This window comes from Zootoca vivipara, chromosome Z1 (assembly GCF_965207765.1).
Source record: "Zootoca vivipara chromosome Z1, rZooViv2.hap1.1, whole genome shotgun sequence".
NCBI lineage: Eukaryota > Metazoa > Chordata > Lepidosauria > Squamata > Lacertidae > Zootoca > Zootoca vivipara.
The window spans coordinates 20,985,034-21,008,691 of record NC_142583.1 but is presented as its reverse complement, the minus strand read 5'-3'; the positions used below and the strand labels follow the sequence as shown (position 1 = coordinate 21,008,691).

The window sequence follows — 23,658 nt, the reverse complement described above, 5'->3', positions numbered from 1 at the left end:
CCATTGAAATCAATGAAGGAGAGATTTACACAATTTTATGCTTGCAAACACAGTAATATAATGAAATTGATGCATGCTCTTAGTCTTTGAGGGCTTTAATGTAGTTTTATGTCTATATAGCATGTAGATTTCATTTAAGCTTTTCTTTTAATGAACATTTTGTTAAATGTATTCTTTGCCACTCATATAATTAGCTACTGCTTAAAAGTATTATTCCAGTAACAAAGGAATTTCTTTGGTTCTTCAGTATAAAGAAGAACTCTTGAGGCTCTTTAATTCTTAGTAATATGCATTTATCTTTGTAGGTGGTAGGAAAAGAAATATTCCATTCAGGCGTCAGCGTATGCAGATAGACCAACCAGTCCCTCCCTCAGGAATCGGTGCTTATCCAATTCCTCAGCCAGATGACCCATATATTGCAGATCTTCTTCAAGTGGCTGACAACAGGTGATTAATGGTCTTTTAAAATCTTGACATACTAGTAATGCCATCCTGACATCTCCCTCCAGTCTTCTATGAATGAGAATTAGTCTCTAACCCTTCCCCTCCCACTTCTGTGGGAGAAAATGTTTGGGAAGAATTACTTAGTTCTTTAATCACCGTTTATGTTTCCCACGGTCAAAATCACAAGAAATCAAAAGTTACTATGGCATTCATTATACATTTTTAAAAACCAGAACAGTTTATGTATTGCACTTTGGCCTTCCTTCGGACTTCTTCACTGTGATCATAAAACAAGGGATTAGCAATGTTAGGTTTCAGTGTTTTATAAGGTTACAAAGTTCAGTATATTTTTCTTAGTGAGTACTATGCCTATTTGAGGGGGTTATTAATGTAAAACACATTGTATTAATTACTTTAAGTTTTTCTGCTTCTAAATGTATGCAAGCTATTGCATGACTTAAGATTTTGAGTGACTGCAGAACAGGTAATAATAAGAGAACTAGTTGTCTGCAGAAAATATTTTATTAATGTATAATTCCTGAATGAAACTCACATTCATATAAAATATATTTCAGAATTCATGAACTGCAGTTAGAAGTGTCGGACTTGCAAGAAAAGCTAGAGATAGCGGAACGTGAGGTGAAAAATTACAGCAAACAGGTAAACTAATATTTTAAGGGGTGTGTATTTTGCTTCTTAACTTTTCAGTATAGTCTACAGTTTCTCTTTGCTGAAGAAGGGATCTTAAGATCAGCATTTCCCCCAGGAACTGTCAGCATTTTGTTAATGTTCTGGTTAAAAGCCAGTAGTGGCTTGCTTTGGCATAGCTACTTCCGTATTCATTCTGCTGACAGAGTGGGGAATGTAGCTCAGTGGTACAGCTCATGCTTTGCATGCAGAGCATCTCGGACTCAATCTGCAATCTCTGTCTGAAATGCTAGAGAGTTGCAGTCAAGTGTAAACTATACTGACCAAGATGGGTCAGGATTCTGACTCTGTATATGGGTCATTTCAGTTAGGGTCCCTATATTGCAAAGAGGTTGGTCCAATTTTTCTGTGTATGGTTTTGGCACATTAGCTTTCACCAAACTCCTGTTTTTTTTCCTTCCCGGGCTATTCACTGATATTATAGCACCATCCATCTATCTCAGTGGGTAGAGCTTGACAGAATTTATACAGAGGAGTTTTTATCCTTCTCACTTGTTCCTCCCTTCCCTTCCATTGCCTTTTTCTGTTCTGGGCATGCACACAATATTTTTGTAACTATGTGCATGTATTCCTTTAATAAAACAAAACAAAATAAAGCAGGAAGCATAGGAGAGAAAATGTTACCAGCCCAAGTTACCATATTTGACAAAATACAAAATTGAGGCATGTGCTTTCTTTACAGATGGGATGAGGGAGAAACTGGGCAGTATCGATTTGCATTTAATTTTAGTTTTAAAAAAAATCAATACTGAGGACTTGCACAAAAGTGCCTGATGTATTTACTATGATTACAGTTTCTGAGTGAATACCCTACTTGTACTGTGTAGACATCTCGAGAGAACAACTCCTCCTAACTGGCTAGTCGAAATTTGGACACTCCTCCAGCATAAGACAGTTGGTGGAAACTGTCGCACTTGTATCAAGTGAGGAGCAAACAGAAGTAGGTGTGTGGTATTAGAAACCACCCACCAAAACATGTGACAAATCATCCACAAGAAAATGTGCTAGTGAGCATCCACACCAGGAGTGACCGGACGTGTATAATGGGTTATCTGATAATTTTTGTGGTACAGTCAAACCTCAGCTCCCCAACACCTCCGTTTTGGAACGTTTCAGCTCCTGAAAGCCCAAAACCCAGAAGTAAATGCTCCGGGTTTTGAACGGTTTTTTGGAAGCCAAACGTCCAACACGGCTTCCGCTTGAGTGCAGGAAGCTCCTGCAACCAATCAGAAGCCGCACCTTGGTTGTTGAACATTTTGGAAGCTGAACGGGCTTCCAGAACAGATTACGTTCAACAACTGAGGTTTGACTGTAAACGGAAATCCCAATTAATTGTGGGGGAATCCTAGCTGGCATTTTGATGATTACAATGATAAAATGTTGTGCGTAAGCATCACCAGTTCTACAACAAACCCCAAGGCAGCTTCCTAAGGAGAGATTCCTATTAATATTCAGTTTCCTTTTCAAAGAAACTTAATCTCATTGCACTTTACCTGTGTTGTGTTGGCATGTGTGGCTTTGATGAACTTGACAGGCCCCTAGAACACTTGAGGAGGACCCTTCCTGCATGCTATCACAGCCTCTCTGGTAACACATTCACAAATGGTCCATACATCAGACTGGTGTTGAGGATAATTTCTGGTAGGATGAGTATTTTCATTGGAAATCATAGGATCCCCAGAACAGTCCCATATCCTTATGTTCTAAGTGGAGAAGTTCTGGCCAGACATTTATAACAGCAACACTAAATCATTTTAAAAGAATAATGATTTTATCTCCAAAGGTTGAGCTGCGAGACAGTGAGATTGAGCGTTTAGGCCTGGCACTGGATGGCGGTCGCTCTCATGATGTCATATCTTTGGAAGCCAGAAGCAGAAGTAATGAAAAAATTATTGCTCACTTAAATTTACAGGTAACATGTTTGAGTCTCTTTCACTTAGAAACCTTTGCAAGATTCCTCAGCTCCCGATAAAGCTTTTGTGAAGTGCTGCAACTCCAAATCCATCCATAACTGTGATCAAAGATGTCACGTCCCATTTTACTGCCTGTATCCTACACCTACTCATAAGTTAGTTTATTCCTTTTGTGGTCATTGTGTTCCAGCCGATAAACTTTTCCGAGTACGTTTCCGAGCTCAGTTCAGTGTTGGTGCTGACCTTTAAAGCCCTAAATGGCCTCGGTCCAGTACACCTGAGGGAGCATGTCCACCCCCATCGTTCTGCCCGGACACTGAGGTCCAACGCCGAGGGCCTTCTGGCGGTTCCCTTGTTGAGAGAAGACAAGTTGCAGGGAACCAGGCAGAGGGCCTTCTCGGTGGTGGCACCTGCCCTGTGGAATGCCCTCCCACCAGATGTCAAAGAGAACAACAACTACCAGACTTTTAGAAGACATCTGAAGGCAGCCCTGTTTAGAGAGGCTTTTAATGTTTAATAAATTATTGTATTTTAATATTCTGTTGGAAGCCGCCCAGAGTGGCTGGGGAAACCAAGCCAGATGGGCAGGGTATAAATAAAAAAATATTATTTATTATTATTATTTAGCAATGGTAATATGGGTGAAATGTTCTGGAGGCTGTTTCCTCCAAATGTTTGGGAACTAAATTCATGACTTGGCTATTCAGGTAATTAAAATGTCCACAGATCTCAAATGTTTCTTACGTTCTAAGAACATGAAGTACTACAGCTAATAATGGAAAGTTATTTGAGAACTAATTGCTAGCTTTTGTTTGGCTGTAGTTGTGCTTCTACTGTTTTATTAACTTGAAACATTTTGTGTGGTGCGAATGTGTTTCAGATTGAATTTCTGCAGCAAACAAACAAAGAGCTTGAAATGCGCATACAAGAGCTGCTGGACAGTAAGCAAGATGTCACCAGTGAAGTGGCTCATTTAAGCAATAAAAATGAAGAACTGTGCCAAGAATTGAGTGAAATAGATCATTTGGCACAACAGTTGGAAAGGCACAAAGAAATTGTGCTTGAGACTGCAGATAAAGAAATTGGACAGGCTAAGGTAAGGGAATTCTGTAACTTGGTGGAACATCAAGAAAATGTCTCAACTCCCAATGAAAAGTTTCAGGAGTTGCATCTGCTTTTAAAAGTGCATGCATTTGCCCTTGTATTTTAAATTTCATAAAGTGTAGTGCAGAAGAGAATTTTCAGACCAGCAACATCTGGAGAGCCATTACTTCCATATCATTGCTGTAATGTATGGATTTTGATATTTTGTTGTATCTGCAATGTTTGTAACAGGCCCTTGCAGATTATAGTGGAATGAGGTCTGTCTTGTAGTTGGCCAAGGAACTGAGTAACCATATCCTATAAGAAGGATTAGTTTAACCTCCAAAAGGACCTTTGGGGATGTCAGATGAGCGTTTTGATATTTTCTTTCCTACTAAGGACAGCTTGTGGACATGCTGCACATTTGCTAGAGAACTTCTCTTTAGCCTGCTGGGTTCCCTTATTCTGCAGAAGGGATCTGGAGACCTTCTTGTAGATTTCCTCACATAGATCTTTTCCAAGTCATTTGATATCCCCCTTGCCACCAGACACTTCCGATATCATTCAACTGTTCTCCAGTTCCATCAAATTTTCTGCTGCACTCCAGGTTTCTTTGTCCCATAGCGGCTTCAAAATATGTACTATTTACAGTAATTTCTGGGTTTCTCTGCTCCTTGTATCCCCATCTGACAAGTAAATAGAATTATTATTATTATTATTATTATTATTATTATTATTATTATTATTAATATACCACCCTATACCCACAGATTATGGTAGTTCAACTGCAAAGCTTTTTTGCTACAGTTTATAGCATGGGTAGGCAAACTAAGGCCTGGGGGCTGGATCCAGCCCAATCGCCTTCTCAATCCGGCCCACGGACGGTCTGGGAATCAGTGTGTTTTTACATGAGCAGAATGTGTGCTTTTAAAATGCATATCTGGGTTATTTGTGGGGCATAGAAATTTGTTCATTATTTTTTTTCAAAATATAGTTCCCCCCCCCAAGGTATGAGGGACAGTGGACCGGCCCCCTGCTGAAAAAGTTTGCTGACCCCTGGTTTATAGGAATAATACAAATAACATTTATACTGTATAACATTTTCAAACATTTGATGCATTTAACATGCATTCTGTTGTAAACCATACAACAGCCATACTGTACAAGGTAGGTCAGATTCTCTTATATTACAGATAGAGCCTGAGGCTGAGAGGGAGCAGCTTGCTTGAGACCATACAGAGTTCAGATGTAGACTAGATTTCAACTTACTAACTTTGTAGCTTGGCCTTGTATGTACTCTGCTACATGAGCTCATTTATGATGCATATAAACCTACACAACATTTTGCAGACAGTTTTGTACTTCCCTGCTCTTTTTCTGTAAATTATGTGAATGAAAGTTATAGATATACAGTGGTGCCTCAACTTACGAAGGCGATCCGTTCCGCGGTGCTCTTCGTAAGTTGAAACCTTCAGATGTCGAAGCGTCCATTTTGCGCATGTGCAAAGCGCGATTTTGCGCTTTGCGCATGCGTAGACCGCGCACGCCGCTTCTGCACAGGCGCAGAACACGCACGCAGCGAAAAGACTTCCGGGTTTGCCGACTTCATAAGTCGAAACCTTCGGAAGTCGAGGCATTCGGAAGTCGAGGTACCACTGTAATAGATATTAATTACCATGTGGACTTACTTGATATATTTTATGTTTAAATAGAAATATGACCGTAAAAATATATATAATTTTTTTTTACTTCTGTGTAATATGGTGGCATATTTATAAAGACCATTCTCTTTTTATGAACATTTTATAAACATTATAAACATTTATGATTTATAGGAAGAGATTAAAAAAAAATACAATGAAATCCAGGATCGTGAAGAGACTATAGCGAAGCTTAAGTCAGTAAGTAACAATTTTAAAGTAGAATAAGTTTATTTAACTCAATGCATTTTTAATACTTGGATACTTAGGCTAAATATAATGTGTGTGCTAAAGACATCTGTTTAACAGAACAAGAAAGGAAAGCAGAAGTAGTGGCAGTATTTTGATAGCCGTGCTGCTTTTCTACTACTTGACAAACAGCTGATAATGTACAAGCTGATAATGTATAAGAAGAAAAGAGAAAATAAGTGATATCCTTTATTGGACATGATTTGGTAGAACAGTATTCTGGTTTTCAGATTAGACTAAACTCTGTTGCAAACAGAACAAAAAACTAACTACTGTGTCTTGAAAGCTACACATATTAATGAGAGTGTGCACAAGCCAGTCAGTTAAGCATGTTAAGTCGCATGATTTCAACAGGAAACAAGTAGATTTTGAGAAAGCAGTTCTCTGCTTTCCCCAAACCTGGAATTTTAAAAGTACATTGTCTTTCTCTAACTCCATGGACAAAGACATTGTTTGCACTTTCCCATTACTGGAGACATTCTTTCACTATGCCACATTTTGCTATTATAACTTGTCTGGAAGATGACTAGAATTTAGATTTAAGCATCATGTATAAGTAGAAATACCTATGTCAATGAAATATTGTTTTACAAACACTATATTTATTGTACTATCCTATTTTGAAAAATACACATTTGACTTTAGGAGTTGTCTACATATCGGAGAGAAAAAGACAGGCTGACTGAAGAACTCTATGGAAAAACTGATGAAAAACAAAATCTTGAGGTGTTGTTAAACCAGGTTCAACTAGAGAACCATAGACTGGCCAAAAAACTTGAAAACCTTGAAATAATAGGTATGTGTTTTAAGGGATCTGGTGGATCATGTTGTCAGATCCCTGTACCTAAGACAAGATAGCCCTGAAATCCACAGCATAGTACCTGTACCTACCAAGTATCTACCAAGAAGTTCCCTGGGTCCCCAAAAGCTCACTCCTTGGAGTTGCTGTGGCTCCTATCCACCCTATTGCTGCAATAGCAACAATGTGGCCCAATTGGAAGTCTTCCTGCAGACTCCAACCCAACAGAAAAAAAACAAAACAGGCAGGGCAAAAGCTGGGATGTCGTGGAAGGCAATGTGCCTTATGGAATACTCTTTTCTATTCTGAAGTTTTGCTTTTTCTTTGCTTTACTTTTGCTGTTTGTTTGTTCCCTCTCAGCCTTATCTGGGGTGGGGTGGGGCTTTGATGGTGGTGAAGGAAGTAGCAGTGCTGGGAAGGGGCCAAGTGGAACAGAGTGATAAAGATAGGGGTGGGGAGAGGCAGGAAACAGTTTGCCTTCTGTGAAATGGGTGTCTTGTGCTAGGCTCACCACCACTGCAGCCATTCTGTTGTAGTGCCTATGAGAATTGTTCAGAAAGGTTGGGGACCACTGTGATAGCTTGTACTGTATTTTAAATGCTGGGGGAAATCCACTAAAGATAACAGAACTTTTAACATTTACAACTTATTTCTTTTTTTTGTTTTTTTTAAAAGAAATTTTTATTGATTTTACAGAACAAAACATACAGTATAACCCTGTCCCTTCGTTTTCCCTCCACACACCGGTCCACTTCTGCCACCAGTAGGACCCGTGTGCTTTAAGAATCAAAGGGGTCCAATTATGAATTGAGTTCTGCTTCCCCCCTCCCTCCTCCCCCCATATCCCCCCCCTGCCACTGAGAGAACAGGTAGGGAAGAGTTATGGGGATCTGCATCCCCCAACTCTTTCTTAATCATATTAACAAACCTAAAAGAGAAAGAAAGAAAGAAAAAACAGAAGAAAAAAATTGGGAAGAATTCAAACTTCCCAGTTCTTATTATTTTAACATCTTAATTGCGACTCCCTCGGTGGTCTTCCTCATGGTTTTCCAACAAAAACTGATTACTTGTGGCGAATTTTCCAACTCAGTTTCAAATCTTAATCTTATAATATTGACTCAATCCTCCTCCTTTTTCATGCTGTCCCCCCACAGGTCCCCTCCTGCCACAAGAGGTACCTGCAGGGTAACAGCACTTCCAAGGTTCCATTTCCTCCTCACCCATCTGGGCACCCCCTGCCACTGAGTGCCTCAGAATAAGGAGAGGAGAGTGGGCAGCTTTCTGCCTAAACACCTCACTTAACCTGCAATAATTTACAATCACTTAAAAGTTCTTTCCCAACCATTCTTATACTCCCTTAAGGAAACATAACTTTTTCCCCCCTTCTTTTTGCATTCCATTTCCTCTCCCCAAGTCTTTTTCCCCCAATTGGTTCAGCGTTTCCATTGTCAAGCCAAGATTTCGAAAACCGTCTTTCAGAAACCAAAACAATACCTTTTAACTAAAGTTTTTACCCCACACCCATTCTTTCCCAAATCCATCTCCAGACCTTTGCCCCCCTTTGCCCCTGTCCTTCCCATCCCACAAAAACCCTACTCCACATTTTAACCCTTCCAGGATCTTCAATTCCATTAGACTTTAAGTCCCTTTGTCTCTCATCTTCTTGTTCTGCTTGTTTTTCTCCCTTTTGGAGGTCATCTTTTGCTTCATCCCAAACAAATTTGTCATAGTCCAAGTCCTCTTCAAATTGTTTCTTATCACCCACAGTCTCAGAGTCAATAATCTCCAAATTTGAATTAACCTCTAAGTCCTGGACTTGGACTTCAATCTCAACTGGTGGTGAGCTGGGATGTTGCCGTTCCTTGTAAAAATCTTCCCATGACAGCAAGTAGCTCAGCACAGTCTCCTGGAAGGCTCGAGAAAGTTTTGTTTTCATACCTCTCGTAACCGCAGATAAACAGGGTGTAGGGAACAATGGGTACTGGAAAATTCCTTTCTCAGACGATCGACTCCATTTTGGCTGTTCTTTTTCTTAGTTCTTAACTCAGTCCCAAATCCATTCTTACTTCCAATTTAAGTAATTCTTTGACAATTCCAAACAATTTTTCCTGTTCACAGCAGTGCAATCAATCCACCCGGTCTTTTGACAGTTTGACAGCTTTTGACAGCTGTCAAAACGCTCTTCTCTTTAATACCGCTGTACCTCAAGGGGTGCCGGACTCAGGGGCTGAGATGGTTCCAAAAAGTCTTTTTTCCCTCTCGGGTCCACAGTTTCAAATTCTTTTGTTATTCGGCTTAGGATTTTTTTTCCCAAACGCCTCCCAGTTTCCCATTAGGAAGAGACCGGCTTCCGTTTCTTTAAAGTCTCTCCTATTTTCCAATCAGCAAATTTAAGGTCCAAATCAAAGTTCCACTTCTTTAGGAATCTTTAGTTTCAAATCGGAAGAATCCGCCGCTTGCCGGGTCAGGACTCGGAGCTTCGCTTCCCGGAGGCAAGATGTGGCCCAAAATGGCTCCCGCGGTTCAACCCCGCCGGCTCACGATCGCTCTATTGAGCTCTCGGGCGGCGGGGGATCCGCCAAACGGAGCGGCCGCTGGGCTCCTGAGTCATCGGAACTCTCGATCCGATGTTTTTACGGGGAGTCCGCTCGCTCTGCGGACTTCCCCCCCCTCCGAGAAGCCAGGGACCTCGGCACGCGAAAGTCCCTGCGTCCTTCTCACCGCCGCGACGAACCGGAAGTCAACATTTACAACTTATTTCACTGGTGAGTTACCTACACATTTTACAACTAAACGACTAAACAACAACAAGGTGAGCCCAATTTTTTAATTTTTTTAAAATAAAATAGTTTTATTAAAGTTAAAATACAGTCGTACCTCGGGTTACGACCACCTCGGTTTGCGAACAGTTCGGGTTACGAACTGCGCAAACCCGGAAGTGTTTTCGCCCCGCGCGCGCGTGCATAAGCCGCGCGCGCGCGATCTGCGCATGCGCAAAATGGCGGCGCCCATCGCGCTCGGTTTGCGAACTATTCGGGTTACGAACTGCGATCCGGAACGGATCGCGTTCGTAACCCGAGGTATTACTGTACATACAAAAAAAATACAAACATACAAAACATACACAACATACAAAAACTACAAAAAAACAGAAAATTAAAGAAAAAAGAAGAAGAAAAAAGAGCAAATGAATAAATACATTGATATATAAGTACAAAAAAACTTATAGTAAATTATAATTCAATTAATAAACAAATTAAATCATAACATAACATAAAGCATAACGTAAAAATTCATTTCAAAATTTGGGTCATATCAGAAATAAGAACAAAATCTGTATTCTAATATGCAAACTCAAATATAAATAAACCCAATTGTTTATCCCTGTATCTTCTTATAGCACTTATATTTCATGAGCAATAAGTTCATAATCCATAAATTCATATATACACAAAACATTCATACTTAGCCACACTTCACCTGTAAGTCGACTTCCGCTTGCCCTTTTCCCGGGTTTACAGTTTTCTACCCTTTTACATTGTTTCCCTTATTTATCACATTTCTTTCTATGCGAGTTGTTAAAAGCAAATCCAAGTTTTTATCATGGGGCACTGCTTTCTAAAATAATCTCCCAATTTCCTCCAATTTTTTGCCGAATTTTCCCAACTCCCTCCCCTTATTATATTTGTTAATCTATCCAAATCTATATATCCTAATAATTTTTCCTGCCATTCTTTAATGTTGGGGGTTTCTTTTTTTTCCAGTATTTCGCTAGCAAAATTCTTGCTGCTGCCGTTCGCGTATAGGCATAATTTCTCATCTTGTTTTTTGATATCCTCCCCTAACATTCCTAGTAGGAAAAATTCCGGACTTTTTTTAATATTGTACTTACAATTTTTTTTCAATTCCTCCAATATTGCATTCCAAAATATTTTAACTTTGTCGCAGTGCCACCATATATGTACAAATGTCCCTACCTCCCTTTTACATCTCCAACAGAGATTATCCTTATTTCTATACATTTTTTTGATTTTTACCGGCGTGAGGTACCACCTATAAAACATCTTCACCAAGTTTTCTTTAATCACCTCAGACGCCGTAAATTTCCATGAGTTCCTCCAAAGTTTTTCCCAGCTCTCCACTTGAATCGGTTTCCCCAGATCTATCGCCCAATTAATCATTGTTTCCTTTACAATTTCATCCTTCAGTTCCCACTCCAATAATAATTTATACATCTTGTTTATAATTTTTTGATCCCCTTGTAATAAATTAACCTCTAATAGAGAGGGTTCAGTCTGAAAGCCATTTTTAAGATAATCCTCTTTAAATTTACTATTTATTTGGTGATACTGCAACCACCCTGTTAAATATTGTTTTACTTCTTCATATTTTAAAGTCCGAATTTACCCTCCTGTTCCTGCAGCAAGTCTGCATACCTTCCCCAATTCCCATTTGAATTTACTTTCTTAATTGTAATTATTTCAATTGGCGATGCCCATTTCGAAATGAGCCCAATTTTTCTTTTCCTTTCTTCATCATATATGGTAAAACCTGTTTCCTTGGTATTGTCCACTCTTAAAAGATTGTCAGGGTGCCTCTTAAGATAGTAATTTTTAAAATGCATTTTTCCTCCTTTAGTCCATATTTTCTTGAGGATGGATGAATGCAGTTCTGTCTGACTTTGCTCCTTCTAGCATCTTCATTGTATATCTTCAACCATGTGCTGGTTTTCTTTAAACTGACCACCTCTGGTATATGCTAACTTCATTCATGCTTGTTGGTTAATTTCTCATGCAGATCGGGAGCTTGTTGTAGAACTAGAGAAAATGAGATTAGAAGGCGGTATAGCACTTGGGGACAAATCACCTTCTCGTCTGGATGCATTTATAAAAACTATAGAAGAAGACAGGGACTACTATAAGCGTGAACTAGAGTGTCTCCAAAAAATAATTAAACAAAGATCTAGCCCATTACGCAAGTCACCAGAAAAGGTAATAATTTTTTTGTTAAATATATTATAATGCCTAGTAACCTTTTTCATATGGTCCCCCAGTTTACAACTGCCCCACTACTCAGATGTGACTACCAGTAGTAAGGAGGAAGCATTTCTCAAGTAGTCAGTGTTTGACTGAATTCATACTGTTTTAGTAAGGGAAAACATGTTTTTCAATATAAGTGCAAGGTTTAATGCTTGTATGCCAGTGGATTTGCTGCAGACCCCAGCAGCTTTTCAAAATATTTGTAAAACTTTTTAGCAAACCTGAACCACTTCTTATTCAATGTATTATTCAAAGAATATGGGGTCACTTAACTGTTTGTGTTTCATTTTTACCCTTGACTCCTGTTTTTCAATTTTGAAAAAAAAGTTTGCTTTACAAAGCTATCTGTCTAGTTTACCAGTGTGAATGGAAAAGAGAAACTGTCAAACACCTTCATTAACTGGGATCCATTCTATTACCAGAAAATTCTCAGAATATGGTATAGAAAATTGCATTTTTCAAATGCTGTTTTTTCCTGTTTAGACCACTTCAGAAGTCCTAGAATAGGTCCTCCCCCCCCACCGCCCTGCTTTGTAATATTTCCCCCCTCTACATTCATCTGTGTGCAAAAATAAAACAAATAGCCCCAAACCCAAAACATTGCAAAGTGTTTCGGCGCAGTTGGACTTCAGGAAAAGTTTGTCATCAGTTGAAATCCAGCTTGGAGCACATTTATACTTATAGTGCAAATATGTGACAATGCTTTCTGATTTCTATTCTTGAAAATACCTATTAGGCCACTGGGGACATTATTTACTATGAGTGCAATGTTTCACCTAAGCATTTTGTTTGTTTTTGTTTTGCTTTCTCTTCTGCTGTATCTTTCATGGCTTTAGCCCAATGAAGAATTCAAGTAAACATTGTATCTCAGTAAATTTAGTGCTTGAACTATGTTTTTGAAATGTGGTGTCAATAAAATGTCTTTTGATGTTAAACAAATTGTTTTAAATCAAATCAATTTTACTGCCAGCTGGATCTTGAAAGGTATCTGTTGGGCTTTAATAGCAATTTGATATTGTCCAAAAATGGAGTTAAATGGGTTAAATATGAGGCAATAAGGTAATATTACTATTCAGTAGTAGTACTGTCTTATGTACTCTGAAGTACATTCCACTTAATTCAGTGGGATTTTTTCCTTAGTTAAACATGCAGAGGACTACAGCCTAAAATACAAATATTCCTTATGCCCAGGGCTCACATAGACCCACTATTATCATGCTAATCTGTTTATGAAGCCTGGAATGATTGTCTGAACTCAGCCATAGTTTGAAGTATAATCCTGTCATCAGACTTATCTGTCTTAATTACTTCATTATAATTTATCATAATTTAACCCAGGATTTCAGCGCTGATTATTTACATCAGTAGCACCTATCAGTAACAGTATCTGTGCCAGGCAACTACAGTAGTAATATAGTTTTTGATGTGTAATTTTCCTCCCCCCCCCTTTTTTTTTGACAGAATGGTGATCTAAGATTGGTTACCCGAGAAAGAGATGAGCTACAGTCTATGCTAGAAAGATTTGAAAAGCACATGATAGAAATTCAATCTAATGTCAAACTCTTAACTGCAGAAAGGGACAAACTAAGTATTCTTTATGAACGGGTAAGTCCAAATTAATAGGTAGGGCCACTGACTGTCAGGACATAACATGTATAATAGAGCCGAGATTTGCATGCTCTGGTATCTTGCATATACAGTACTGAATATTCATTTTATTGATACACTAAAAATGTTAATTTTTTTACTTTTTAAGTCTCAAGATGAGTTAAACCGTCTACGGAGAGAAACAAAAACTTCTTTAATGACCCAAAGCTACGCAGAAGAGGAGCGAAACATTGCATTGTCTGATTTCAGAAGAATGGTGGCAGAGAAAGAAGGACTAAGAGAGAAGTTAAAGGTAATCATTTTACAAATAATGCTTTTTTGTAATGTTTCATCTTGCGATAACTTAGGGCTACTTTATTACCTCACAGAAGTCGCTGCTCCCATTGATGGTGCAGTTAAGCAGGACCGTCAAGTCACTAATTCCAGCCAAAGCCATTAAAAAAATTCTAAGGCACATTTTTATCTTGTGAACTGCCTTGATATCTTGTGATAAAGGGTGGTATATAAATAATAATAATAATAATAATAATAATAATAATAATAATAATTTAAAGCTTCAGTTTTTTGGGGGGAACACCATGCTACAGATGAAGTCAATAAGCTGCTATGTTGCATATAATACTTATAGTGTTCTGGACCCATATATATAGTGTTCTGGACCCATATATATATAGTGATTTTTCTAGCAGGATGCAGGGGTATGCATACCCCTAATTTTTTTGTGTGAATCTTTGTACTACTGTCCATTTACTGTATTTATTTTTCGCAATTTGAATGATAAAATGGTGATTTTCTTGAGTCAAAATGAGAGTACCCCTAAACATTTTTTAAGAAAAAAAGAGCACTGCTTCTATTGTTGTTAATATTAACATTGCGTGAGTATCCATGTGAGCTGCTATGGAGCAGAGGAGAGGCTTCAACAACTGACACCAGGACTCTGCTCCCAATGAATTATTTATCAGTCGAGCCTGCAGGAAACAAATGGAGGCAGGGTGGAGCCAGCCGAAAGCAGAAGTTCAGCTTGAAAGGGATGTCCTGTCCCGCCCCCCGTCCCGCCCCGACACCCATTTTGGAGTGAAGAGCCTCTGGTTGTGAGGTGGGGGCAGGTGACATTGCCAGAGTATAATTGTTAGCAGGTGTAAGGGGTAATTGTTAGCAGGTTCCTGGTGATTGGTGGCGGGACGCCAAGAAGAGGTCAGAGGGAGAAGAGTGGAAGTTGTTGTTGGATGCTGAAGGGGCAACTGGATTTAGTGAAAAGGGGAGCCTGTGACAGGGAGCAGTTCCAACTTAGGGGCAGGGGGCGGGGCAAGAGGCTGCAGAAGAATACAGGGAACCTGCCTCCCCTACTGTGACAAGCTCCCCTCCACCCTTGTCTCCAAGGACATGCAAAATGATGTGATTAGAGATGCCTAGATGCAGTTTGAAGCTGCTTGGGAAACATCCAGCAGAGGAGCTTTAGAGGAGGTTGAAGGTTCAGTCCTGGCAGCTGCTCTATAGGGGCAGGACTTGCTGGGAAGTATTGCTGAGTTGTATACCATTTCTTTGAATAAAGAGTTAACTTCTCTGACAAACTCTGCTTCTTGCTTGCTGGCCTGAGTTTGACTCCAGCTCTCCTTTCCACATACCACATATATTAGCCAAGTTCAGTGTTCTAAAGGCTTAAAGAGTAGGTGCAGTTTTCTTTATGTCTCCTAATTCCCATGCTCCCTAGACAATCAGATGCTTAAAGGTTAACCAGACAATTAAACAATGCCCTCTGATGAGTTGTTTTTCTTTGTTTCATAAGATCCATCAGGATGAAAAATCAAAGTTAGAACAGGAAATATCAGACTTGGAAAACACTGTTCACAGAGTAAGTGATTTAAATTATTGCTGGCGTTATTAATGCGTAGTGATGGAATGTAATTGTTTGTGCGTTGACTATTCAAATTATGATTGAGACTATGGCTTTTGCCCATTTACTTCTCATGATCATTTGCAAGATCAGGTTTGTTATAGACACCATGTGAACTTTTAGCAACTCCTTTTCATATTCTTGATGGCAGCTACATTATTGTAAGCTTTACTGCCATTACATTGCGCCTTAACATTTAAAATATTTTGGTGGAGTTCACAATGAAGAAATACCCTAATGAGGGGGTGCTTATCAAATTTGCAGATGGCACCAAACCAGGAGGGGTAGTTCATACCTCAGAAGATTGAATCAGGATTCAGGATTACCTTAACAGATTGGAGAACTGGACCAAAACTAAAAAACTGGGCCACATTGTCAGGGATTTTTAACTGTGATTTCTGCGCTGCAGGGGGTTGGACTAGATTACCCTTGTTCCCCCTTCCAGCACTATGATTCTAAGGAGTTTAAGATTGCAGCTGTAGTTTTGCAGTTTTTATTGAATTTGAGTGAACTGGTCTTTGTTAGGATTTTGCTTAGCTTTTTAAATACTGAATTTTTTTTCTCAAGAAAAATGCTGCTCTTAGCAGATTCAGAAAATAATATCTCTGTGTTGTTTTCTGCTGCAGTTGGAAACTGAACATCTTGATCAAACAACTACTATTTCATTGTTAAAAAACAAAATAGTCTGCTTAGAAGATGAATCAAATATTAAGTCTCATCAGATATCTCAGTTGTCTGAAGATGCTTCACAATTTAAAACAGAAATAAACTCCCTTCAGTAAGTTCAGCCGTGTATTTAATATCTTACTGGTGCCGTGCTCAAATCTATTTATTTATGTCATTTTACAGGAAATCTTTGCATGAATTGTCAGGGCCTAAATAGAGATGCAGGCTCCATAATTGCCTGAAAGTCATATTGAAAGCTGTGTTCCTTAATTCAAAATAATATGTGGACATTCTGGTTGCTCAGTAATGATGGAAAGGAACACTGAATATGCTTGAAGACAATTTAGTATTATTTAACACATCCTAGGGTTCAGTCCAGATATTTTATTAATAATGAAGCAAGAGGTTTGGGCTGTGCGTTGGTTTGAATTAAGCCCCAAATTGTGTCAGGAGATAAAAGATTGGATTCCTTAAAAGTATAATGTTCAGTGTCTCTGCATTTCTAGCTGGTATATCACAATGCATGGTTTTAGTTTTCTGAGGCTATTTTTTAAAAAAAGTTTTAAAAGGTACAGTTACTAATTGCTGCTTTTGTAAGCTCAGAACTGTTTTGTAAGCTCAGTAAGCAACTTAAATTTGCAATAAAGATAAAGTGGAAAGTGTCATTCCCTTTGCTGCATAATTCTGTGCTTTGCAGTGTTTTCAGGTTGTGCATATCATATTCTAACTTATTTACATTTAAAAACCTGCACCTGTTTCCCTTCCTCCAAAATGGATATCAATTCTGCAGACTACTAAATGAACAGATACAAAAGTCTTTAGATGAAGTGCAGCATCAGTTGGCTCTTAAAGATGATGAACTTCATTTGGCTCATGAAGAAATTTTATTGCTAGAAGAAAAAACAGGTGAATGCTGTTTTATTTCTTAGAGTGAAAAAATTATGACTTAATCTGAAAAGTCAAGAGATTGGGACTAGTTTAACTCCTGGCACAGAACATTGGAGCCATCTGCCTTTCCTCTTCTCAAGAGGTCAACAACTGTCAAATGTAGCATTGAATTTGGTCCCCCGTTATTGCATCCTACCTTTCTAGTGTTTAATTGCTAACAGGGATTAGAGCAGAAGCAGCAAACTTATTCGAACCAGTGGGCCAAGTCTTTATCTCCCCACATCCCAAGGCTAACTTTGACAGGTGGATGTGAATGCCAGCCTGTCAGTCATCTGACATCAGGTGACTTCTTTGCCAGTGCCTTCCCCACAGAGAACATGTGGAAGAAGCAGCACTCAGCTAATGAGCAGAGACTTCAATCCTGCTCTCTGCAGGGGTCTGAACAAGATTTACACCTATGGGGAATTGGCAGGTGCAGCCAATGCAGAATTGAACCCTGCCCATTAGCTACTATCACCCAGTGATGCCACCTTTGTGACAGGTGGGCATCATAGCTGCCAAGTTATCCCTTTTTTAAAGGGATTTTCCCTTATGCTGAATAGGCTTCCTCGCGAGAAAAGGGAAAACTTGGCAGCTATGGTGGGCATGGTTTGGCAGAATGGACTCACAGGCCCAATTGCACACCCTGATATGCCAACATTGGCCCATGAACTGGAGAGTCCCCACTCCTAGATTTAGAAGTAGGGAAAGAAACATGGGCATGAAATAGGGGGTCCTCTTGTGCTTTTACGCTTTTCCCATCTCAGCCATTCCTCATTTGGCAATGAAGAAACAGAGGCAGGAAAATGTGAGAAGGAGCTGAGAAAGATTTTGAGAGGGGAACCGGAGGACTGCAAGCAAGAACATTTCCCTGTTATTTCTTGTTCATGCAAATACCTCCCTTGCTGTTTTTCATAACTCAGAGGGTGGTGAAAGACATTGCGGAGAAGCCCACTTATTGCATGTACCCTCTGGCAGGGTTCTAGTTTTTCAAAGCCATCAAAGAGCAAGGGACTAGCTTTAAAATACCTTTGTTGGCAGGCGTTTGTAGTGAGGTGAGTTTGCCCAGCATTCTTCCTTCACTTCCATTGACAATAACTTCGCAGTAAAGATTTGCCAACCATTAAAGTCTAGAACAAGGTGCCACAAACAGAGCAAAAAGGTATATCATACATAAATGTAAGTTGTCTGATGATATTTGCCAAGTTGTGGATTTCCACTTGCACAGCCAAACTCTGTCTTACACACACCGGTGTAGCCCTTTGGGTGTCCCAAAATACTACTCCAGGTGATCCCCAACTCTCCAGAACAGATATTGTTGGGTGAGGGGGTCAGAGATAAAGTGGCAGGGGGAAGGAGACGTTCCATTACATGAGTGAATGTCTGCTCACACAACATTTAAGCCCTACATCAATAGATCCCTAAACTTTCCCCGCTAGGGACTGCTTGAAAATTGTTAAGAGTCTTCGCTAACTGCTTAATTATTTTTTTACCTTTTGTATCAATTGTAATGTGCTGTTCTAGATGCTGTATGGTTTTCTCACTGCATTTTATTGCTTCTTTTATTTCTCATAAATTATATTTTATTGTATTCCATAGATTCCAATTGTAGTACAATAAAATACAAAAGAAGATATAAAAGAAGCGATTAAAATACAGTTGAAATAAATGTGACTTTTCATTGCAATGAATATACTGTTTCCCATCTTCAACCACAAATCTACAGACATGCTGAAGCCCACCGGAATGTAGTCTGCAGACCACATTTTGGGAGCCCCTGCTCTCCATAATTCAAACAGTATTTATTTATTTTCAGGTAAATTCAGTAATAAGCACCATGCACAGGATGAGACCATCAGTGTGCTCAGAAGTACAATTAATGTCTTAGCTAAGGAAAAAGACAGCCTCCAGGAAAATATAGATGAAAAGACAGAAAGAGTTGCTTATCTAGATGACAATTTAGCCAATAAGGTATGTACACGGGGCATGGAATAGACACATCAGGGGGACACATGGGCTGGAGTTGGGAGGAGAGGGCCTACTGTACTAGCAGATTTCTGCTTACCTGACTTTTGATTCAGGTCAGCACTTGTAAGTCTTGAATGGTGCATAATGATAAAAGACAACAAAAGAATTATGAACTCAACAAAATTAGTAACTGTCAACAGCTTCCTTAAAACATAATAAAAAATCAAACTGTACATTAAAGATTAAAAAATGAGTTGGGGGGGGAATTGTTTATAGTCTGAAGTTTCAGCAGAATCACCAAAAACAGCACCCCTATAAGTGCTTCTGAAGAGCTCACAATCTAATGAATACAGAGAGGCTTGGAATAATAAATGAGTATTTAGTAATAAAAATATAAAATGAAACTGCTACTGAGATTCTTTCAGCTTTACCTTCTCCGTGTATTTCTTTCATTTCTTCTCCCCCAGCTTTCTGACTGCTGGCATGAAGCAGGAGGAGGAGAAATGTTGACACATGGCCCACATGCTCCTTTGCTGCTTTTATTTTATGCAAGAGAGAGTAGGGAAAAGGAAAAGCACTTTTGTGAAGCAAATGTGAAAGGGGGAGGGGGTTTGTACAACAGTTTTTCCACCTCTGCTCTCCAGTTTCTCTGTGCCTTGCTGTCAGAATCTTGTGTTGTCAGCACTGTGAAAAGAAACTGTGAACTTAGGATGGTTACAAGAGGCCACATTTTTTCCTGGGAAGGTATGTGGTATACCAATAACCTCACACTTCAGTCCCTTCAGGCCATAAGTAGTGATGGCCAAAAGAAAAATCGAGTGCAAAGGAAAATAAATAAATGCAAATGAATGTTGAATATCATTGACCATTAGTAAGCTGAAGGTACCCAGTTTTTTTGCTTCAGCTATCCTTAAAATATTAAACTACAAGAGACTGCTAGTGGATGACTGGTAACTACTGTATTATGCTATATATTTGTTACATCTGTATTTCGCTTGTTGATCATACCTATTAGGATAAGATAAAACCAATAATCTTTGCAATCATGTTTCTTTCCATAGGAAAAAACTATCCTCAATTTGCGACAAACTCTTACTCAGTTAGAGTCGTCCTTAGAGTAAGTAATAGTCATGAAAATTATTACTTTTGACTCTGAAATTTCATCTTATAGCAATCAAAGTATTTTAATAAGCTAATATACTCATAATTGAACCTTTGCATGTGAACTGCAGTTGAAGAAGATGGTTCCTCTGAAGAAGGCTAAAATATGGCCATTTGGAGGAGGGAGGAAACCTAAGGCAATTACGATTATCCTAATTCGGCACTTGCAGATGTACTTTAAGGTGAAATTCTGTGCACCTTACATGAGAATCAGTGGAGGGCTGTTTTTTTGCTCAGGAGCATGCCAAAATATTTCAAAGGAGGAAAATGTAATGTTCCCTGATCTTTTCCACAGCCAACCAATGATAATAATTGATGGTGCCTTGCCAATACTCAAATGCTACAAAGGAATTCAGTATAGCAACTGAGTATTTGCAGGGTAAGTAGAAGAACTAATATTATGCAAAGCAAACTGCAGTTTGAACATCTGCGCCAAGTCTTGCCTTACTATATGGTTAAAACAAACTATAAGTTGGTGGTACTTCTGAATTATTATTATTATTGTTATGTGGCCCATGTTACCAATCATAGTGCTGTGCCAGAATTTCAGGCATAATGCTTGGTGATCAAATTGCTAATAAATGTGAGAAGCCCATGTAGACTGCAAAGATGGAATTGTACAATAACGTTATCATTACTATCTAATGCAAAGTTAAAAACACTTGAGATGATTCATCTTAGTTACTGGAATGTAGTTGTTACGTAGATTTATATAATGCAAAAAGATAAATTCTGTTTAAGGTTTTCCAAATCCCCCATTTGCTAGCCAATTAAAGGATGCCTTAAGCGGTAAAGACCGAGAACTAGCCAGTGTCCGTCGCCAGATCGAGGGAGCACATTCTGAGCTTGGTGAAGTCAGCAGGGTGAAAGAATTGGCCTTGAAAGAGAACAGAAGATTACAGGATGATCTATCCACAATGGTCAGAGAAAACCAGGTACAATAGTTCATAATTAAACATGTCACAATTGCTTTAAATAATGTTTGGGTACCTGAAATTATCTTTGATGTGATTTGTAGCTTGGATAATTTTAATTAGTGTGTTTGTTAAGAGTGGCAGCATTACATTCAAGCTATATTTTTTTACTTTAGGGGTGGTGATATAAACATGACACTAGATATATATAAAACATTTATGGATTATGTGCAGCCAACCAACATCATATTTAAACTAGATCACTGGTGCATACACCTGGAGGATTAACATGATGTAGACATCTGTATACTAATGCCATGTATGTAGGAACTGTCAAACCCTGCTTAAATGTGATGCTATCCACTTGGAATGTCATCTGTCCAGATTTTCTACTCTGGAACTGTGTTTCTTTACATGTTTTCTTCAGATTAAATTTAGCTGTAAAAAGTGTGAGATTTTAAAATAGCCATCAAGTGATTGTTCAAGCAACATTAAGTTAGAATCTAGCCATTATAGGGCAAGTTCTCCCTTTAGGGTAGTTAATTTTTGTCTGGGCTTTTTTCCATTTCAGACTGCAGATGGGGGAGCTGCATGATGGAATGCTCCTTTATTTAAAAACAAAACATAGAAAATGAGTGTTTCCCTGATCTCTTAAGTTCTATGTACTGTATAGGGAATTTCTTTTCTATGCAGAAGTACATATACAAATCCCAGCCTGAAGCCTGAAGTCTGGTACAGCTCAGGCACAGGGTTACCAAAGGAGAGCTAGCCTTATTTTATTTGCATGTAATATTTGTAACAATTTATCATCTAAATAGGCAATCTCATCTGAACTGGAAGCAGCATTACGTGATAAAGAAGAAATGAAAATTAGAGTTCATAATTACATAACGGAAGTCTCCAGGTTTGAAAGTTTAATGGCCTCAAAGGTGAGGAAGTGCATTTGGAAGTTCCCATGAATATTTGATTAATCAGGTGTATCATGTTTTAAAAGTTAAGATCAGGCATGGCCTAGCATCAACCCACAAGCGGAGTGTTGCAGAGGTGGAGACGGTTGGAAACTATTAAAACTAAACATGAAATAAACATTCAGCTTATACATTCCAAAGGTGACAATTTGGCTTCAGGTACAGATTTTGATATTAATACTGTTTGATATGGCCTAACAATTGTACTGCCAGCACAATGCCTGCATTCAAACATAATGCTAAACCAGGGATCTCTAACCTTTTTGGGCCCATCGGCACATTTGCAAACCAGAGCAGCTGTTGTGGACACCACACATACATACACACCAACCAAGCACTCATTGCAACATCTTTTATTGGCTACAACAGAAGTTGCAGCCCTGGGTAGGGCTTTTGCATTTAGAAGCTGCATCTCAAGACCTGACTAGGCAGGCAATACAGCAGCATATTAGGTTTTGTAGCCTGCTTTCTTTCAGCAGCTGACATGCACACTACAGTCAAACCTCTACTTACCACCGCCTCTTCTTACAGTCGTTTCAAGTTGCGACCGCAGAAAACCCGGAAGTAACCGGAGGGTTTGCGCCGTTTGCGCATGCTCAGGAGCAGCGATCGCTGCCCGCACCTGCGTAGAACGGCGCCTCTCCCAGATAGCCGTTTCGACCTCTGGACGGACTTCCAGAATGGATTATGGTTGCAAATAGAGGTTCCACTGTACTGAGTATTGGAGCCCTAGCTTTCAAGCGCCATGCCCACTCTCAGGTTGTTAAATTGAAGCCAGTAACAGACTCTGCATGTATGCAGTGTGATTGCAATTAACATAGCCCATGAAAAGCCTATCATGTAATGTAGCACAGCATTGTTTTTAAGATTCTGCTTGTGAAAGGTATTTAAAATGATTAAAAAATCAAAATCTTATTCAGAATATCTCGAACTTACAGATTCCTACTACATGCAGTTTGTTACTTGTAGCAAATAATAATGATGATGATAATAATAATAATAATAATAATAATATAATAATAATAATAATTTATACCCTGCCCATCTGGCTATGTTTCCCCCACCACTCTGGGTGGCTTCCAACAGAATATTAATAATAATTTAAAAAGCGATAGAACATCCATCCTTAAAAACTTCCTTAAACAGCAAAGACAGGATATAACCCAGAGACCTCTGAGCAACGAGTTCTTCTGAAAGGGAATCTTTCTGTATCTCGCATTCCAAATCAGCAGATAGCTTTTTATATTCAGTTAGACTGAGAAAGAGTTTGGGGTTTCTGTGTGTTCTACTTTAAAGATCTATTAACACCAAACTTCCAAAATGCTTTTAAAACTTGTACACATGCTGGAGCTACAGGTTTTATGTGTGCATACACTTGGATCATAGCAAAGGACTGTTCCTGCCCCCCTTAGTCCTTGAAAATTTATACAACAGACAGATCATAAAATATGACACCCTTCTTATGTGTAATCATCAGAATTTGTATCAACTTGTAAAAGCAACACCTGCTTTAAATGCTTTGAGGTTCTAACTCAAGGACTCAGCCTCACTGTAAACAAAGATGAGGATGTAAAAAAAAATATATGATTTATTTAAGAGGAAGGAGAGAAATGGGAG

General features: G+C 38.9%; 1 protein-coding gene and 1 long non-coding RNA gene across 5 annotated transcripts in view; one reads left to right on the top strand and one right to left on the bottom strand.

Annotated features, from left to right (window-relative positions):
- The window catches only part of CEP135 (centrosomal protein 135), a 34,103-nt gene that overhangs the window by 5,508 nt on the left and 4,937 nt on the right, over positions 1 to 23,658 (top strand). For all 3 annotated transcript variants that reach the window (XM_060278805.2, XM_060278804.2, XM_088660934.1), the window contains exons 5-20: positions 306 to 447; positions 1,020 to 1,104; positions 2,936 to 3,064; positions 3,946 to 4,161; positions 5,984 to 6,049; positions 6,743 to 6,893; positions 11,694 to 11,887; positions 13,397 to 13,540; positions 13,692 to 13,835; positions 15,330 to 15,395; positions 16,064 to 16,215; positions 16,894 to 17,009; positions 18,847 to 19,001; positions 20,060 to 20,115; positions 20,926 to 21,094; positions 21,892 to 22,002. In XM_060278805.2, coding sequence (XP_060134788.2) covers positions 306 to 447; positions 1,020 to 1,104; positions 2,936 to 3,064; positions 3,946 to 4,161; positions 5,984 to 6,049; positions 6,743 to 6,893; positions 11,694 to 11,887; positions 13,397 to 13,540; positions 13,692 to 13,835; positions 15,330 to 15,395; positions 16,064 to 16,215; positions 16,894 to 17,009; positions 18,847 to 19,001; positions 20,060 to 20,115; positions 20,926 to 21,094; positions 21,892 to 22,002 — 2,096 coding nt within the window. The remainder of the gene's footprint in view (positions 1 to 305; positions 448 to 1,019; positions 1,105 to 2,935; positions 3,065 to 3,945; positions 4,162 to 5,983; positions 6,050 to 6,742; positions 6,894 to 11,693; positions 11,888 to 13,396; positions 13,541 to 13,691; positions 13,836 to 15,329; positions 15,396 to 16,063; positions 16,216 to 16,893; positions 17,010 to 18,846; positions 19,002 to 20,059; positions 20,116 to 20,925; positions 21,095 to 21,891; positions 22,003 to 23,658) is intronic.
- Positions 4,702 to 19,218, bottom strand: LOC148687299 (uncharacterized). 2 transcript variants are annotated; one of them, XR_015947865.1, is made up of 3 exons: positions 19,096 to 19,218; positions 18,060 to 18,160; positions 4,702 to 4,834 (listed from the first exon to the last, which is right to left on the bottom strand). It is a non-coding gene; the product is annotated as an uncharacterized LOC148687299 (long non-coding RNA). The 2 variants fall into 2 exon arrangements; XR_015947866.1 differs by lacking the exon at positions 4,702 to 4,834 and adding an exon at positions 11,576 to 11,713.